Genomic DNA, 15,931 nt, shown 5'->3' on the forward strand with positions numbered 1-15,931 from the left:
AGGAGTGCAATAGTTTAATCGCCATCGGCACCGCACACATTGGAGATGTGGCGTTTACCCCGTAGGGTTAGGGTTTTGTCGGTGAACATTAGGCTTTATCATCGCGTTTTGAGTTTGGACACATTTTGAGCCGGACCGAATATGTGTCGTCAAAGTCCCTCCACCGCCCGACACAGCCGATCAGATTAAACTGACACGTGCACGAGCGTTTAACAAAGCGACAATTTGTCCTGACGATGAACGATGCAGTTTAAGCGGGAGACGCAATCGTTGCGAACCGTGGTCACGAGACTCGCCCACCAGGGCTCACAGAGTATCACGAGGCCTCGCGCAAGGCCCACGGCAGGCCTGAGCAGTGCAAGCTCACCTCCAAGTCAATCATGACCTTGGGGAGAGGGGCTTCCTGGTCCTGGTCATCGGGCACCGCCTTCACGCCCGCGGCGGACATCTGCTTGTCCAGGAAGCCTGTCACGTACGGTCAGAGCACAAACGTCGCACGTGGAGACGTCGCGCCTGGCGACGAGGGCCACGCTCCCTGCCGCTCGCCGCCCTGCTCGGTACGACGGGCAATAAGCCATCGTCAGTGCGAGGGCCTCCACACGTTTGAAACCATTGGGGGTTTGACAGCAGCACGACGACGATGATGGGGGGGGGGGGGGGTGTTTCACTTGTTGAGTTGTCAGGGGCTGTACATCAGGGGCCGCACTAAAGGCCACTGGGCTACGGCATCGGGCGGCCAAGGCGACCCCCTCCCCCAGCGGACCCCTGCGGCGACCGTGCACCGAGGATGCGTCGTTCCTTTCCTCGCGCCCCAACCTCACATTTACACTGCCCCGCTACTCCTGCCCAAGTGCAACACACCCAGCGTGCCCGTGTTGACACACGCACACAACAACAACAACCGCCATTCGCCACTAAGTGGCGGTGACGTCACCACGAGGCTTGTGCCAGGCCATGTGCACCTTGAGGACACGTGAAGTGTCAAACGCCCGCTGGCAGGAGGTCACGGGGCAGACCCAGGTGCCACGGGTCGACTGACCGAGATGACCGAGATGACTGGCTGATGCGCCACCTGTGCTCCCTACTGTGCCAACTTGCTGTGCTTTAGCCACCCGGCGCTCCGCTCGTTGTGAGCGTCGCTCCTCCGCCCTCCGTTGTTGTTGGAGGGCGACTGCCTCCAACTGCCCAGTAGCGTCCTTCACGAGCCTCCTCCACTGAGGCCGATCTTGACACCGCTGGTACCAGTCATCGGCAAGTCCACTCAGCTCCACGTCCTCCTGTACCACATCACTCCATCTCTTTTCTAGCCCGTGCCGCGCCCGTTTAGCCCCCTCGATCCGGCCGAACAAAAGCTGTTTAGGCATGCGGTGGCTGGGCATGCGGGCTACATGACCCAGCCAACGCAGCCTTGCCTGCCGGAGGAGCTCACTGATGGGACTTTGCCCAGATCTTTCAAGGACTTGTGAGCTCCTCACACAATCCAGCCTGGTTAAACCCAGGATGGATCGTAGGCAGGCCAGCCTAAATGTTTCCAACCGGCGAAGATGCTCCACTAGGGGGGTCCACACGCACACACACATGCGCGCACACACACACACGCACACACACACACACACGCTGCTGCGGTTTACAGTGAGCCGTGCTTAATATCATCATCGTCAGCCAGGGTCAACCCGCTGCTGGATGGTGGCCTGCACAATCCGCCGCCGCCGCCGCCCGTTTACGATCTCGCGACGCAATCATCCACCCAGCGCCACTCTGTGGGGCAGGTCACCAGGGGTTGTCCTACGGATGACCTCGCCCAGCTACAGGAATGTGGAATTTCCACCGCCAGCTCGGGCCTGAGGACAGTTTACCAGCACCACCTCCATGCTCCTCGAGCAAAACAATCATTTTGACTGGACCGGCACACAAGCGGATTTCATCGCTCCATCTCCCCAGTGGACGTAGGTACTAAGAACTGGGGTACTCATTTAAAATTGTGCCGTGACGGTCGCCGTTAATGTATTTTACTTGAAGGGTCTTTGTTTTCTTTGGGTCTTTCGGTAAACATCTACACTATGGGAACCTCATTTGCCAGTAAAAATATGATAATTGGTTTTTTACCCTTCTATCTGGCAACAAAACTGACACCTTTTTACAAGGAGTCATGTTTGCATAGACCGCAATACCTGCAGTCATAATACAAACAAAAGAACATAACTCTGATAATGTGCACTGTCCTTGAAGTTGATTGGTCCACACCCGAGACAGCTTTCCTTCGAGCCTAGTCTCACATGGGTTGGACCAGATGACGCCAAAAGGCGCACAACTCAAAGACAATGCACCATCAGAGTATGAGAGCTCGGGGCAAGCATCTACACTATGGGAACCTCATTTGCCAGTAAAAATATGATAATTGGTTTTTTACCCTTCTATCTGGCAACAAAACTGACACCTTTTTACAAGGAGTCATGTTTGCATAGACCGCAATACCTGCAGTCATAATACAAACAAAAGAACATAACTCTGATAATGTGCACTGTCCTTGAAGTTGATTGGTCCACACCCGAGACAGCTTTCCTTCGAGCCTAGTCTCACATGGGTTGGACCAGATGACGCCAAAAGGCGCACAACTCAAAGACAATGCACCATCAGAGTATGAGAGCTCGGGGCAAGCATCTACACTATGGGAACCTCATTTGCCAGTAAAAATATGATAATTGGTTTTTTACCCTTCTATCTGGCAACAAAACTGACACCTTTTTACAAGGAGTCATGTTTGCATAGACCGCAATACCTGCAGTCATAATACAAACAAAAGAACATAACTCTGATAATGTGCACTGTCCTTGAAGTTGATTGGTCCACACCCGAGACAGCTTTCCTTCGAGCCTAGTCTCACATGGGTTGGACCAGATGACGCCAAAAGGCGCACAACTCAAAGACAATGCACCATCAGAGTATGAGAGCTCGGGGCAAGCATCTACACTATGGGAACCTCATTTGCCAGTAAAAATATGATAATTGGTTTTTTACCCTTCTATCTGGCAACAAAACTGACACCTTTTTACAAGGAGTCATGTTTGCATAGACCGCAATACCTGCAGTCATAATACAAACAAAAGAACATAACTCTGATAATGTGCACTGTCCTTGAAGTTGATTGGTCCACACCCGAGACAGCTTTCCTTCGAGCCTAGTCTCACATGGGTTGGACCAGATGACGCCAAAAGGCGCACAACTCAAAGACAATGCACCATCAGAGTATGAGAGCTCGGGGCAAGCATCTACACTATGGGAACCTCATTTGCCAGTAAAAATATGATAATTGGTTTTTTACCCTTCTATCTGGCAACAAAACTGACACCTTTTTACAAGGAGTCATGTTTGCATAGACCGCAATACCTGCAGTCATAATACAAACAAAAGAACATAACTCTGATAATGTGCACTGTCCTTGAAGTTGATTGGTCCACACCCGAGACAGCTTTCCTTCGAGCCTAGTCTCACATGGGTTGGACCAGATGACGCCAAAAAGCGCACAACTCAAAGACAATGCACCATCAGAGTATGAGAGCTCGGGGCAAGCATCTACACTATGGGAACCTCATTTGCCAGTAAAAATATGATAATTGGTTTTTTACCCTTCTATCTGGCAACAAAACTGACACCTTTTTACAAGGAGTCATGTTTGCATAGACCGCAATACCTGCAGTCATAATACAAACAAAAGAACATAACTCTGATAATGTGCACTGTCCTTGAAGTTGATTGGTCCACACCCGAGACAGCTTTCCTTCGAGCCTAGTCTCACATGGGTTGGACCAGATGACGCCAAAAGGCGCACAACTCAAAGACAATGCACCATCAGAGTATGAGAGCTCGGGGCAAGCATCTACACCAGGGGTCGGCAACCAAAATAACAAGAAGAGCCATTTCTTTCCAATTCGGTACAAAATTCAGTATTTCAAGAGCCGCAATGCATCTGAGTACATATGTACATATCGTCAAGAAGCAGCCCGCAAAGAGCCGCATGCGGCTCCGGAGCCGTAGGTTGCCGACCCCTGATCTACACTATGGGGGTAAAAAACCAATTATCATATTTTTACTGGCAAATGAGGTTCCCATAGTGTAGATGCTTGCCCCGAGCTCTCATACTCTGATGGTGCATTGTCTTTGAGTTGTGCGCCTTTTGGCGTCATCTGGTCCAACCCATGTGAGACTAGGCTCGAAGGAAAGCTGTCTCGGGTGTGGACCAATCAACTTCAAGGACAGTGCACATTATCAGAGTTATGTTCTTTTGTTTGTATTATGACTGCAGGTATTGCGGTCTATGCAAACATGACTCCTTGTAAAAAGGTGTCAGTTTTGTTGCCAGATAGAAGGGTAAAAAACCAATTATCATATTTTTACTGGCAAATGAGGTTCCCATAGTGTAGATGCTTGCCCCGAGCTCTCATACTCTGATGGTGTATTGTCTTTGAGTTGTGCGCCTTTTGGCGTCACCTGGTCCAACCCATGTGAGACTAGGCTCGAAGGAAAGCTGTCTCGGGTGTGGACCAATCAACTTCAAGGACAGTGCACATTATCAGAGTTATGTTCTTTTGTTTGTATTATGACTGCAGGTATTGCGGTCTATGCAAACATGACTCCTTGTAAAAAGGTGTCAGTTTTGTTGCCAGATAGAAGGGTAAAAAACCAATTATCATATTTTTACTGGCAAATGAGGTTCCCATAGTGTAGATGCTTGCCCCGAGCTCTCATACTCTGATGGTGCATTGTCTTTGAGTTGTGCGCCTTTTGGCGTCATCTGGTCCAACCCATGTGAGACTAGGCTCGAAGGAAAGCTGTCTCGGGTGTGGACCAATCAACTTCAAGGACAGTGCACATTATCAGAGTTATGTTCTTTTGTTTGTATTATGACTGCAGGTATTGCGGTCTATGCAAACATGACTCCTTGTAAAAAGGTGTCAGTTTTGTTGCCAGATAGAAGGGTAAAAAACCAATTATCATATTTTTACTGGCAAATGAGGTTCCCATAGTGTAGATGCTTGCCCCGAGCTCTCATACTCTGATGGTGCATTGTCTTTGAGTTGTGCGCCTTTTGGCGTCATCTGGTCCAACCCATGTGAGACTAGGCTCGACGGAAAGCTGTCTCGGGTGTGGACCAATCAACTTCAAGGACAGTGCACATTATCAGAGTTATGTTCTTTTGTTTGTATTATGACTGCAGGTATTGCGGTCTATGCAAACATGACTCCTTGTAAAAAGGTGTCAGTTTTGTTGCCAGATAGAAGGGTAAAAAACCAATTATCATATTTTTACTGGCAAATGAGGTTCCCATAGTGTAGATGCTTGCCCCGAGCTCTCATACTCTGATGGTGCATTGTCTTTGAGTTGTGCGCCTTTTGGCGTCATCTGGTCCAACCCATGTGAGACTAGGCTCGAAGGAAAGCTGTCTCGGGTGTGGACCAATCAACTTCAAGGACAGTGCACATTATCAGAGTTATGTTCTTTTGTTTGTATTATGACTGCAGGTATTGCGGTCTATGCAAACATGACTCCTTGTAAAAAGGTGTCAGTTTTGTTGCCAGATAGAAGGGTAAAAAACCAATTATCATATTTTTACTGGCAAATGAGGTTCCCATAGTGTAGATGCTTGCCCCGAGCTCTCATACTCTGATGGTGCATTGTCTTTGAGTTGTGCGCCTTTTGGCGTCATCTGGTCCAACCCATGTGAGACTAGGCTCGAAGGAAAGCTGTCTCGGGTGTGGACCAATCAACTTCAAGGACAGTGCACATTATCAGAGTTATGTTCTTTTGTTTGTATTATGACTGCAGGTATTGCGGTCTATGCAAACATGACTCCTTGTAAAAAGGTGTCAGTTTTGTTGCCAGATAGAAGGGTAAAAAACCAATTATCATATTTTTACTGGCAAATGAGGTTCCCATAGTGTAGATGCTTGCCCCGAGCTCTCATACTCTGATGGTGCATTGTCTTTGAGTTGTGCGCCTTTTGGCGTCATCTGGTCCAACCCATGTGAGACTAGGCTCGAAGGAAAGCTGTCTCGGGTGTGGACCAATCAACTTCAAGGACAGTGCACATTATCAGAGTTATGTTCTTTTGTTTGTATTATGACTGCAGGTATTGCGGTCTATGCAAACATGACTCCTTGTAAAAAGGTGTCAGTTTTGTTGCCAGATAGAAGGGTAAAAAACCAATTATCTTTCGGTAAAGTCACGTAGATAGGTTCAAAGAAAATATTTTCTTTGAAATCTAGCTTTGTGACTTTACCGAAAGACCCAAAGAATTTGAATTCCTGCAGTCACGAACGCTTTAAGTCAAGGGTCTTCGTTTCCTCTACCCGGTAACCGCCATGGTGACATCAGCGTGGTGCGGTGGCGGCAGTGAACTCACGCAGGATTCTCTCGAGCTCCTCGCAGCGCTTCACCTCGTTCACAAACTTGCGCTGGAAGGCGCTGACGCGGCCGTTGAGCTGCAACGCACAGAGGGGAGGGCAAGGGCGGTTGCCAGGCGGACGAGCGACGGTTCGGTACCATCACCGGAACGAGTCGCAGGAGTTGAGCACATGGACACTTTTTAGTAGCTCAATTTGGATCTCCACAGTTTTATTTTGATATTTTATAAGCAAGTTTACGAGAATGACCATCGGAGAACACCGCATTGTGATGACGCAATCAATTACGATTTTGCTTCCAAGCAGGAGCACGAGCGTTTGTGGACCCGGCAGCCTCTGGAGAGATGCCCTGGAGCCCAGACGGAAGGACAGACCGGTAGGGTAGCGGGGGAGGCAATTGTGATGGGCGCTTGAGCCACAGCGACCAACGAGCCAGCGAGCCACCGAGTCACCGAGTGAGCCATCGAGCGAACCATCGAGGGGGGGGGGGCTGGGAGTCTCACGTCTCGGAACTGCACAAGGCCCAGCTCCCCCAGCTCGCTGATGCAGCAGTAGGCCGACTCGTACTGCAGGTAGAGCTGCGCCAGGCACATCTCCTCGCTGCGGAACAGCGAGCCCTGCATGGCGGCAGTGGTGGATCTGCAGGAGACACCCGGAGGAAGTTTTACCGACTCACCGCTCCTCTAATTTGGTTAGAAACTGTTTGCGCAAAAGATAACGACCAATAGATCCGTTACGTCCTGTCCACGATGACATTCGGAATGCGGCAAACTCGCGCCAAGTCAACAAAGGCTGCGGGTGACGGACTCGATCCAGTTAGAGCCGTCATCTGGCCTCCAACAAGCACAGACAAAGCACGCAACCACTCCGGTGGGAGAGGCGAGGCGCAGGCACGGGCGTCTCTCTCGCGCCACTGCACCTCCGATGAGCATGGTCGGCTACGTACGGTGCCAAAGGAGTTCGACGTACGCACGACAGCCTCCAGCAGGGGGCGCTTTGGAGAGCCCCTGTCGACAGAGGGGGCTTGGGCCACTCTTCAATACCGGGCAGATGCCTTGGAAGAGATGAGAGCACCCACACTTCACCGCACCGCGCGCCACCCGCCCACTGGCCGACTGTGGCGTACCCACTGATACTGCTGGGTGGACAGAGGCCGTGGGGGTGAGGTGGGGGGGGGGGTTTAAGAAACTTGCGGCGTTTCACGGCCGCAGCAGCAGCAGCAGCCGCAGCAGCCGCAGCAGCTGCAGCGCCTTCGTCGGCGTGTGAACGCGGCTGGGGCGAGGAGCGTCGCGGTGGGCGACGCGGAGCGAGGAGCGCCGCCCTGGCCACACGGCGCTCCGGATTGCGCTACGCGGTGCCAGACATGGGTCCTCGTGGTGTGCGGGAGACTGAGCACGCGTGTCAGCGTGTGAGCGTGCGAGTGTGCGCGTGTGTGTCAGCGTGTCAGCGTGCGTGTGTGCCCGGCAGGGTTTCCGAGACGCGCTTCGTCCTCAGCGCGCGTGCTGCCCCCGTTCGTCACGAGCGGCGCTCTCTGAGGGCTCCGAGGCAAGGCGGCGGTGCGAGTCTGGGGAACCGCCGCCCTTCGTGGCAGCAGCAGAACGAGACGTGGTGGTGAGCCTGGTGGTGGTGGTGGTGAGCCTCGTGGTGGTGGTGGTGAGCCTCGTGGTGGTGGTGGTGAGACTCGTGGTGGTGGTGAGCCTGGTGGTGGTGGTGAGTCTGGTGGTGGTGGCGAGCCTGGTGGTGGCGAGCCTCGGCAAAACCGCACTCCGCCTTCTCGCTCGTACGCAACGCGAGGCCTCGTTTCGCTTTAAGCCATCAGCACCTCGATAACGAATCGCATAGCCACCGAGGGGAGGGGGGAGAGACCATCAGACGCTCGCAGCACACGCGCCGTGCACCCCACGGCAGCCCAACACCAGTCACGGACGTTGCGGCAACGTTGCAGCAGCACGGAATGAGGCTCATAGAACACCGAATGCTGTGCGCTGTCTATCCGGTTGTCTCTGCTGCGATGTCTGTCTGGTTGTCTGTGCTCGGATTTAAACAAAGGAGTAATTGTTTTGTTTTAACACGAAGGCTTTCGCGACCAATATCATCCAGAGGTTTTCTTGAGGTTAGATCGCGTAAATATTCACGCGATCTTACCCAAAACAACCGATTGTGTGTGTTTTGTCGACACGGATTGCTATTTGCCGTTTGCTGTACAACAGGCGACCTGAGACTCTCCTCGGGGGGGGGGGGGTCTCTTGAATTCTCACTTCGGCCAAACGAAACAGACGGCGTCACCTGACCCCGCTGGCCCAGGCGGAGTCCGCGTGGGGAAGAAGTCGCCGGCACAACGACACGGGGAGGGGGGGGGGGTGACGCGGGCGGTGGTCGATTTCTTTATAAGGCGACCTCGCGACAACAACAACAAAGATCATCATCACAAATTTGGACCGCGGTCCGGCCTCGCTGCGTCTCTCTAGCGGCCACGTGACCTCCAAGCGTTTCGTTCGCGGCCACGTGACCTCCCCACGCTCACCACACCATGGCCACGACCTCCCCACGCTCTCACCACACCATGGCCACGTGACCTCCCCACGCTCACCACACCATGGCCACGACCTCCCCACGCTCTCACCACACCATGGCCACGTGACCTCCCCACGCTCTCACCACACCATGGCCACGTGACCTCCCCACGCTCTCACCACACCATGGCCACGTGACCTCCCCACGCTCTCACCACACCATGGCCACGTGACCTCGCCACGCTCTCACCACAGCACGCGGCCACGTGACCTCCCCACGCTCTCACCACACCACGCGGCCACGTGACCTGGCCACGTGACCTCCCCACGCTCTCACCACAGCACGCGGCCACGTGACCTCCCCACGCTCTCACCACAGCACGCGGCCAGCTGGAGGCGGGCGACGCGGATCAAAACGCCCAACAGGGCGGGATGTTGTTATTATTGTTATATTGTGATGCATTCTTTTATTTGGGTCTTTCGGTAAAGTCACGTCGACAGGTTCTAAGAAAATAACAAAAACTACGTTTCGTCTTCTGAAGAAGACGACCGCTTGTGTTGCGATCGAAACGGAGTTTTTTTGTTATTTTTTATTATTTTCTTTGAACCCATCTACGTGACTTTACCGAAAGACCCAAATAATATGAATTCCTCCAGTCACGAAAGCTTTAAATTAAGATTACGCATCATCTTTGAGATAAAACGTGCGGCCGAATCGCCGTCACTCGCGGCCACACAAAGCAAATGTCGAAGACGACAACCGAGAGGGAGGCGGAGAGAGACCTGGGGGGCTGTCTGGGTACGAATGTTGCGAGTTGAGTGCGAGAGGCGACTTGGTCGCACGTCTGCAAAGGACGACGATGCCCCTTGGGGCCTGACGCAGCTTGCTGGGGGCGAGGGCTGTTAGCGAGCACCTATTAAGGTTCGGCACGGTGCACAAGGGGGCCGTTTGGCCAAGGACCACGGCCCGGCCACCTTTGTCTCTCCCGCACTGATATTTACCCGCACCGCACCCCGATACACATTTAAGTCGGAGCTAACCTAAAAGGAGCCCCCTCGACTTATTCAAACACCACTTGTCCACCCCCCCTCCCCCCCCCATGTCAGCCGCTGCGAGGGATTGAACCGAGGCCTCGTGCAGCTCCCCTGGGTGTCCGTGGAGACGCACAGAGAGAGAGAGAGAGGCACACAGAGAGAGACACAGAGAGACGCAGAGAGAGACAGAGAGAGATGCACAGAGAGAGACACAGAGAGAGGCAGAGAGACACACAGAGAGAGACAGCAGCACCAGCAGCACCACCAGCAGCAGCACCACCACCACCACCAGCAGCAGCACCACCAGCAGCACCACCAGCACCAGCAGCAGCAGCAGCATCACCAGCACCAGCAGCACCACCAGCAGCAGCAGCACCAGCAGCACCACCAGCAGCACCACCAGCAGCACCACCACCAGCACCACCACCAGCAGCATCACCAGCACCACCAGCACCAGCAGCACCACCAGCACCAGCAGCACCACCAGCACCAGCACCACCAGCACCACCAGCACCAGCACCACCAGCACCAGCACCACCAGCACCACCACCAGCACCACCAGCAGCAGCACCACCAGCACCAGCACCACCAGCACCAGCACCAGCACCACCAGCACCACCAGCACCAGCACCACCAGCACCAGCACCAGCAGCACCAGCACCAGCAGCACCACCAGCACCACCAGCACCACCAGCAGCAGCACCACCAGCAGCAGCACCACCAGCACCACCAGCACCCGCCATTCGCCACTAAGTGGCAGTGACGTCACCACGACGCTTGTGCCAGGCCAAGTGCACCTTGAGGCCACGTGAAGTGTGGAACGCCCGCTGGCAGGTCACGGAGCAGACCCAGGTGCCACGGGTCGACTGACCGAGATGACTGGCTGATGCACCACCTGTGCCCCCTACTGTGCCAACTTGCTGTGCTTTAGCCACCCGGCGCTCCGCTCGTTGTTGTAAGCGTCGCTCCTCCGCCCTCCGTTGTTGTTGGAGGGCGACTGCCTCCAACTGCCCAGTAGCGTCCTACACAAGCCTCCTCCACTGAGGCCGATCTTGACACCGCTGGTACCAGTCATTGGCAAGTCCACTCAGCTCCACGTTCTCCTGTACCACATCACTTCATCTCTTCTCTAGTCCGTGGCTGCGCCCGTTTAGCCCCCTCGATCCGGCCGAACAAAAGCTGTTTAGGCATGCGGTGGCTGGGCATGCGGGCTACATGACCCAGCCAACGCAGCCTTGCCTGCCGGAGGAGCTCACCGATGGGACTTTTCCCAGATCTTTCAAGGATTTGTGAGCTCCTCACACAATCCAGCCTGGTTAATCCCAAGATGGATCGTAGGCAGGCCAGCCTAAATGTTTCTAACCGGCGAAGATGCTCCATTAGGGGGGGTCCACGTTTCACAAGCGTAGAGAAGGGAAGGAATGACTGTGGCCGAGAAGACCTGAAGCTTCATGCGGAGCAACAGACCAGGCAGCTTCCACACAGCGTTACGCAACCAATGAAAATATATTGCCGCTCGACTGATTCGGAGTGAGACCTCCACTGCCAAATCGGAGCCGGTCATGAGCACACTGCCCAGGTATGGGAAACTCTCCACTCTCTCCACAACTGCCCCATCACCGATTGGGAGTTGTGGGGGTGGAGTGTCCGATGGTACAAAATACCCTGGCAGGTGCTTAGTTTTGGTCGGGCTGATAGTAAGGCCCCACCTCCTAGTGGCACACTCCAGTTTCAGCAGAAGCGTATCTAACTCCTCCTCTGAATGAGCAGCAATTACCAAATCATCGGCATACATAACGTGGTTGGCCAATAGGGAGCCATCCCTTGACCGCACCTGGGCATCGATCAGCCTCCCATTATATCTGTACCAAATGGATATTCCCCCGGTACAGCTATTGAAGGCTTCGAACTACGTGGTCAAAATAGATGTTAAATAATGTGGGAGCCAGAGGATATCCCTGTCGCACCCCAAGGTGTACAGGGAATGGCTCTGACTCCCAGCCACGTAGTTTTACCCGGGCCCGCTCACCATCATGAAGGTCCTTAACGATCGTGAGCGGAGGGTCAGGGACTCTGAAAGCATGAAGAACAACCCAGAGCCCAGGCCTACTGATGGTATCATAGGCCTTGACCAGGTCAATAAAGTAGAGATGTAGGTCTTGTTGGAATTCCTTACACCTCTGCTGTAGCAGACGGACAGAAAATATGGCATCTGTGCAAGACCGCCCTTTCCTAAAACTGCATTGGGGCTCCGCAAGCCTCTCCTCAGCGTGCCTAGCAAGGCGATGTTGAATAATCCTTGCCAGGACCTTTCCCACCACCAGTACCACCACCACCAGCAGCGCAGAGGACACGCGATCCATCCATCTCTGGCAAAGGGGCCTAAACTCTCACAAACACGCGGGAGGGATGGTGTGTGTGGGTGGTTGTGTGTGTGTGTGTGGTTGTGTGTGTGTGTGGGTGGGTGGTTGTGTGTGGATGTGTGTGTGTGTGGATGTGTGTGTGTGGGTGGTTGTGTGTGTGTGGGTGGTTGTGTGTGTGTGTGGATGTGTGTGTGTGGGTGGTTGTGTGTGTGTGGGTGGTTGTGTGTGTGTGGTTGGTTGTGTGTGTGTGTGGATGTGTGTGTGTGGGTGGTTGTATGTGTGTGGGTGGTTGTGTGTGGATGTATTGGTGGTTGTGTGTGTGTGTGGTTGTGTGTGTGTGGGTTGGTGGTTGTGTGTGTGTGGGTGGTTGTGTGTGTGTGTGGGTGGTTGTGTGTGTGGGTGGTTGTGTGTGTGTGTGGGTGGTTGTGTGTGTGTGGGTGGTTGTGTGTGTGTGGTTGGTTGTGTGTGTGTGTGGATGTGTGTGTGTGGGTGGTTGTGTGTGGATGTATTGGTGGTTGTGTGTGTGTGTGGTTGTGTGTGTGTGGGTTGGTGGTTGTGTGTGTGTGTGGGTGGTTGTGTGTGTGTGTGGGTGGTTGTGTGTGTGTGTGGGTGGTTGTGTGTGTGGGTGGTTGTGTGTGTGTGGGTGGTTGTGTGTGTGTGGGTGGTTGTGTGTGTGTGGGTGGTTGTGTGTGTGTGGGTGGTTGTGTGTGTGTGGATGGTTGTGTGTGTGGGTGGTTGTGTGTGGATGTATTGGTGGTTGTGTGCGTGTGTGGACGCGTCGTTACCTTCGACGGCGCAGGGGAGTAGCGGCCCGTGGGGAGGGTGGTGGTGGTGGTGGTGCGGACCGTGGAGGCAAGCGGCGGTCTCACCCTGGAGATGTCCCTCTCCCTCCCTCTCTCGAGCTCTCTGTGCGCCACGAGGCAGCCAGGAGGCCCCCTATAAATACATCCACGTGGTGCTCACCACGTGGTGAGCGCGCGTGGCTGGCCGGGGCGGTGCTGGCCACTGCTCACCGGATCGCTCGGGCGCTCGCAATGCCCGTGGTGGTGGTGTTGGTGGTGTTAGTGTTGGTGGTGTTGGTGTTGTTGTTGTTGGTGTTACACCCCCCCACCCCAAGCCACCAGGATCCGGCCACACCGGCTCGCGGAGGGGGCCCCGGCTGGCAGCCGCTGATAGGAGGCACCGCACGCGTCGAGTCCCCACACCAATTGGGCCGGGCGCGTTGATTGCGTAATCACACCCCCCCCCCCAGCGCCTCCAATTCATCATCCGTGGCGAGAGAGCGAGCGAGCGAGAGATTCAAACAATGACACAAGCCACGACCCACACAATAACACAAGACACAAGACACACAATGACACAATGACACAAGCCACTACCCACACAATGACACAAGCCACTACCCACACAATGACAAGACACAAGACACGACCCACACAATGACACAAGCCACGACCCACACAATGACACAATGACACAAGCCACACAATAATACAAGCCACACAATGATACAAGCCACGACCCACACAATGACACAATGACACAATGATACAAGCCACACAATGATACAAGCCACACAATGACACAAGCCACGACCCACACAATGACACAATGACACACTGATACAAGCCACGGCCCACACAATGACACAAGCCACACAATGACACAAGCCACGACCCACACAATGACACAAGCCACAATGATACAAGCCACACAATGACACAATGATACAAGCCACGACCCACACAATGACACAAGCCACACAATGATACAAGCCACGACCCACACAATGACACAAGCCACACAATGATACAAGCCACGACCCACACAATGACACAATGACACATTGACACAAGCCACGGCAGTGGCCGCTGTGGCCATGCAACCCACACTCGGTGCCAGGTCGTGAATGTTTCGCTGCAGTCGTCTGCGCTCCTTCAACGGAGGATTAACAGCAGCGCCACACGAACTCGCGCTCTCTGTGTGTGTGCGTCTCTGTGTGTGTGTGTCTCTCTCTCTGTGTGTGTCTCTGTGTGTGTGTGTGTCTCTGTGTGTGTGTGTGTCTCTGTGTGTGTGTGTGTCTCTCTCTGTGTCTCTCTCTGTGTGTGTGTGTCTCTGTGTGTGTGTGTCTCTCTCTGTGTCTCTCTGTGTGTGTGTGTGTCTCTGTGTGTGTGTGTCTCTCTCTGTGTCTCTCTCTGTGTGTGTGTGTCTCTGTGTGTGTGTGTCTCTCTCTGTGTCTCTCTGTGTGTGTGTGTGTCTCTGTGTGTGTGTGTCTCTCTCTGTGTCTCTCTCTGTGTGTGTGCGTCTCTGTGTGTCTCTCTCTCTGTGTGTGTCTCTGTGTGTGTGTGTCTCTGTGTGTGTGTGTGTCTCTGTGTGTGTGTGTCTCTCTCTGTGTCTCTCTCTGTGTGTGTGTGTCTCTGTGTGTGTGTGTCTCTCTCTGTGTCTCTCTGTGTGTGTGTCTCTGTGTGTGTGTCTCTCTCTGTGTCTCTCTCTCTGTGTGTGTGTGTCTCTGTGTGTGTGTGTCTCTCTCTGTGTCTCTCTCTGTGTGTGTGTGTCTCTGTGTGTGTGTGTCTCTCTCTGTGTCTCTCTCTGTGTGTGTGCGTCTCTGTGTGTCTCTCTCTCTGTGTGTGTCTCTGTGTGTGTGTGTCTCTGTGTGTGTGTGTGTCTCTGTGTGTGTGTGTCTCTCTCTGTGTCTCTCTCTGTGTGTGTGTGTCTCTGTGTGTGTGTGTCTCTCTCTGTGTCTCTCTGTGTGTGTGTGTGTCTCTGTGTGTGTGTCTCTCTCTGTGTCTCTCTCTGTGTGTGTGTGTCTCTGTGTGTGTGTGTCTCTCTCTGTGTCTCTCTCTGTGTGTGTGTGTCTCTGTGTGTGTGTGTCTCTCTCTGTGTCTCTCTCTGTGTGTGTGCGTCTCTGTGTGTCTCTCTCTCTGTGTGTGTCTCTGTGTGTGTGTGTCTCTGTGTGTGTGTGTGTCTCTGTGTGTGTGTGTCTCTCTCTGTGTCTCTCTCTGTGTGTGTGTGTCTCTGTGTGTGTGTGTCTCTCTCTGTGTCTCTCTGTGTGTGTGTGTGTCTCTGTGTGTGTGTGTCTCTCTCTGTGTCTCTCTCTGTGTGTGTGTCTCTGTGTGTGTGTGTCTCTCTCTGTGTCTCTCTCTGTGTGTGTGTGTCTCTGTGTGTGTGTGTCTCTCTCTGTGTCTCTCTCTGTGTGTGTGCGTCTCTGTGTGTCTCTCTCTCTGTGTGTGTCTCTGTGTGTGTGTGTCTCTGTGTGTGTGTGTGTCTCTGTGTGTGTGTGTCTCTCTCTGTGTCTCTCTCTGTGTGTGTGTGTCTCTGTGTGTGTGTGTCTCTCTCTGTGTCTCTCTGTGTGTGTGTGTGTCTCTGTGTGTGTGTGTCTCTCTCTGTCTCTCTCTGTGTGTGTGTGTCTCTGTGTGTGTGTGTCTCTCTCTGTGTCTCTCTCTGTGTGTGTGTGTCCTCTGTGTGTGTGTGTCTCTCTCTGTGTCTCTCTCTGTGTGTGTGTGTCTCTGTGTGTGTGTGTCTCCTCTCTGTGTCTCTCTCTGTGTGTGTGTGTCTCTGTGTGTGTGTGTCTCTCTCTGTGTCTCTCTGTGTGTGTGTGTGTCTCTGTGTGTGTGTGTCT

At 53.5% G+C, this 15,931-nt stretch overlaps 1 protein-coding gene across 1 annotated transcript in view; it reads right to left on the bottom strand.

The window, feature by feature from the left end:
- LOC133345320 (V-type proton ATPase 116 kDa subunit a 1-like) overlaps positions 1-13,230 on the bottom strand; it is a 30,271-nt gene extending 17,041 nt beyond the window's left edge. Inside the window, exons 1-4 of the mRNA XM_061555983.1 lie at positions 13,098-13,230; positions 6,905-7,040; positions 6,401-6,479; positions 368-465 (exon numbers count right to left, since the gene is read on the bottom strand). Of these exons, the coding sequence (XP_061411967.1) occupies positions 368-465; positions 6,401-6,479; positions 6,905-7,024 (297 nt within the window). The 5' untranslated portion in view covers positions 7,025-7,040; positions 13,098-13,230. The remainder of the gene's footprint in view (positions 1-367; positions 466-6,400; positions 6,480-6,904; positions 7,041-13,097) is intronic.
- Positions 13,231-15,931: the final 2,701 nt, after the last annotated feature.

This window comes from Lethenteron reissneri, chromosome 21, assembly GCF_015708825.2.
Source record: "Lethenteron reissneri isolate LAM-NWPU_2019-01 chromosome 21, ASM1570882v1, whole genome shotgun sequence".
NCBI lineage: Eukaryota > Metazoa > Chordata > Hyperoartia > Petromyzontiformes > Petromyzontidae > Lethenteron > Lethenteron reissneri.